The sequence below is a fragment of the Gavialis gangeticus genome, unplaced genomic scaffold (genome assembly GCF_001723915.1).
Source record: "Gavialis gangeticus isolate Ggan-Ray unplaced genomic scaffold, GavGan_comp1, whole genome shotgun sequence".
NCBI classification, from domain to species: Eukaryota; Metazoa; Chordata; order Crocodylia; family Gavialidae; genus Gavialis; species Gavialis gangeticus.
The window spans coordinates 58,487,819-58,490,929 of record NW_017729029.1 but is presented as its reverse complement, the minus strand read 5'-3'; the positions used below and the strand labels follow the sequence as shown (position 1 = coordinate 58,490,929).

At 54.4% G+C, this 3,111-nt stretch overlaps 1 protein-coding gene across 1 annotated transcript in view; it reads left to right on the top strand.

Moving 5' to 3' along the window:
- Positions 1–3,038, top strand: part of SLITRK2 (SLIT and NTRK like family member 2) — a 3,240-nt gene extending 202 nt beyond the window's left edge. Inside the window, exon 2 of the mRNA XM_019521661.1 lies at positions 84–3,038. Coding sequence (XP_019377206.1) covers positions 109–2,685 — 2,577 coding nt within the window. The 5' untranslated portion in view covers positions 84–108 and the 3' untranslated portion in view covers positions 2,686–3,038. The remainder of the gene's footprint in view (positions 1–83) is intronic.
- The last annotated feature ends 73 nt before the right edge of the window (positions 3,039–3,111 follow it).

Genomic DNA, 3,111 nt, shown 5'->3' with positions numbered 1-3,111 from the left:
TGCGCGGCGGTGCGGGTCGGGGCGGCAGGGGAGCTGGAGGTCGGGCTGGTTTAACCGCGGCTGTGCTGTGTGCGCCCCGGCAGGTTTGGGGACCGACGGCGCCTAAAGATGCTGAAGGGCGTCTGGCTGCTCGGGGTGTTCAGCGTGGCCGGGATCCCGGCGCCCAGCCAGAGCCGCAAGCCCGCCAAAGACATCTGCAGCAAGAGCCGCTGCCCCTGCGAGGAGAAGGAGAACGTGCTGAACATCAACTGCGAGAACAAAGGCTTCACCACGGTCAGCCTGCTGCAGCCGCCCCCCTCCAAGATCTACCAGCTCTTCCTCAGCGGCAACGCGCTCACCCGCCTGCACCCCAATGAGTTCGTCAACTACTCCAACGCCGTGACCCTGCACCTGGGCAACAACGCCATGCAGGAGATCCGCACCGGCGCCTTCAGCGGGCTGCGCACGCTCAAGCGCCTGCACCTCAACAACAACCGCCTGGAGGTGCTGCGGGAGGACACCTTCCTGGGCCTGGAGAGCCTGGAGTACCTGCAGGCCGACTACAACTACATCAGCGCCATCGAGGCGGGCGCCTTCAGCCAGCTCAACAAGCTCAAGGTGCTCATCCTCAACGACAACCTCCTGCTCTCGCTGCCCAGCAACGTGTTCCGCTTCGTGCTGCTCACCCACCTGGACCTGCGGGGCAACCGCCTCAAGATGCTGCCCTTCGCCGGCGTGCTGGAGCACATTGGTGGCATCATGGAGATCCAGCTGGAGGAGAACCCCTGGAACTGCACCTGCGACCTGCTGCCCCTCAAAGCCTGGCTGGACACCATCACCGTCTTCGTGGGCGAGATCGTGTGCGAGACGCCCTTCCGGCTGCACGGCAAGGACGTGACCCAGCTCACCCGGCAGGACCTGTGCCCTCGCCGGAGCTCCAGCGACTCGAACCAGAGGGAGAAGCATCCCGCCCCCTCGGACACCCACGTCCAGAGGCTGCCGCCCACCGCCAACTCTGCCGTCGGCCCCACCAGAGCCCCGAAAGCCAGCCGGCCACCCAAGACCCGGAACCGCCCGACGCCTCGGGTCACGGTGTCGAAAGACAGGCAGATCTTTGGGCCCATCATGGTTTACCAGACCAAGTCCCCCGTGCCGATTACTTGCCCCAGCGGCTGCGTCTGCACTTCGCAGAGCTCGGACAACGGCCTGAATGTGAACTGCCAGGAGAAGAAGATCAGCAACATCTCAGATCTGCACCCGAAACCCACCAGTCCAAAGAAGCTTTACCTGACGAGCAACTATCTGCAAATTGTCTATAAAACCGATCTCCCCGAATACAGCTCTCTGGATTTGTTGCACCTGGGGAACAACCGGATCGCAGTGATCCAGGAAGGTGCCTTTACAAACCTCACTAGTTTACGCAGACTCTATCTCAACGGTAACTACCTTGAAGTCCTGTACCCCTCCATGTTCGAAGGCCTGCACAGCTTGCAGTACCTCTACTTAGAGTATAACGTCATCAAGGAAATCCTGCCCCACACTTTTGACGCTCTGAGTAACCTTCACCTCCTGTTTCTCAACAACAACTTGCTGAGGTCACTGCCCGATAACGTGTTTGGTGGCACTTCCCTCACCAGGCTCAACCTTCGCAACAATCACTTCTCACACTTGCCCGTGAGAGGGGTCCTGGACCAGCTCTCGGCTTTAATTCAGATAGACCTTCAAGAAAACCCTTGGGATTGCACGTGTGACATCATGGGGCTGAGGAACTGGATCGAGCAGGTCACCGAGCAGAGCCATCAGCAGTCTGGTCCCCCTGTGGTGATCAACGAAGTCATATGTGAGTCTCCGGCTAAGCACTCGGGCGAACACCTGAAGTTCCTGAGCAAGGAGGCCATCTGCCCCGACAGCCCCGGGCTGTCCGACTCGACTCTCTTATCCATGGACCAGAACACAGAGACGCCACATCTCCCTAGCGTCTTGCCCAGCTCCTATCCCGAAATACACACCGAGGTCCCGCTCTCAGTTTTAATTTTAGGCTTGCTGGTGGTGTTTATCCTGTCCGTCTGTTTTGGGGCAGGCCTGTTTGTCTTTGTGCTGAAGCGCCGGAAGGGAGTGCAGAGCGTGCCCAGCAGTGCCAACAACTTAGACATCAGTTCATTTCAGCTCCAGTATGGGTCTTACAACACGGAGACCCACGATAAAACTGAAGGGCATGTTTATAACTATATCCCCCCGCCGGTGGGGCAGATGTGTCAAAACCCAATCTACATGCAGAAGGAAGGGGATCCAGTGGCATACTACAGGAATCTCCACGAGTTTAGCTATAGCAATCTTGACCATAAAAAAGACGACCCAACCAGCCTTGCATTTACAATCAGTGCAGCTGAATTGCTGGAAAAGCAGTCCTCGTCAAGGGAACCGGAGCTGCTGTATCAAAACATTGCAGAGCGAGTCAAGGAACTCCCCAGTGGTGGAGTAGTTCATTATAACTTTTGCACCTTACCCAAAAGGCAGTTTGCCCCTTCCTATGAATCCAGACGCCAAAACCAGGACAGGATAAATAAAACTGTTTTATATGGGACTCCCAGGAAATATTTTGCAGAACAATCAAAACCTGAGCATCCTTTACTCCAAGGAAAGCTACAAACAGAACCAGACTACCTCGAAGTTCTGGAGAAACAAACTGCGATTAGTCAGCTGTGAGGGTGGGCGGGAGGAAAGGAGGCATTTTTAAAAGGTCTGCGCATCAAACTTGATGGCTTCAGAGTCAACAGCAATGTGATGTGTCACATTCTCGCCCGTTCCACTTTTTTCAATACTAAAAAAAAAAAGGAAAAGAAGTGGAATCCTTATACTACGCTGGGGGTGTGGTGTTGCTTTGGCAAGGTTCCCTTTAAGTTATTTCTACATCTCTGCCCCTTTAACTCACTCCCCTTTAGGAACAGTCTCTGCAAATGAATGTTTCTACCATAGATTTTGCATAACTCTCTCTTTTTTGCCTTGGGAGGAAGAGAGGAAAGGGGGACTTGGGGTTATTTTTTTTTTTTCAATTAAAAGTGGAAGCATAATGTATTCTGTAGAAGATCTCCAAAGATCTTTTTTTTCTGGACTATTTCTTTTTTTTTTTTT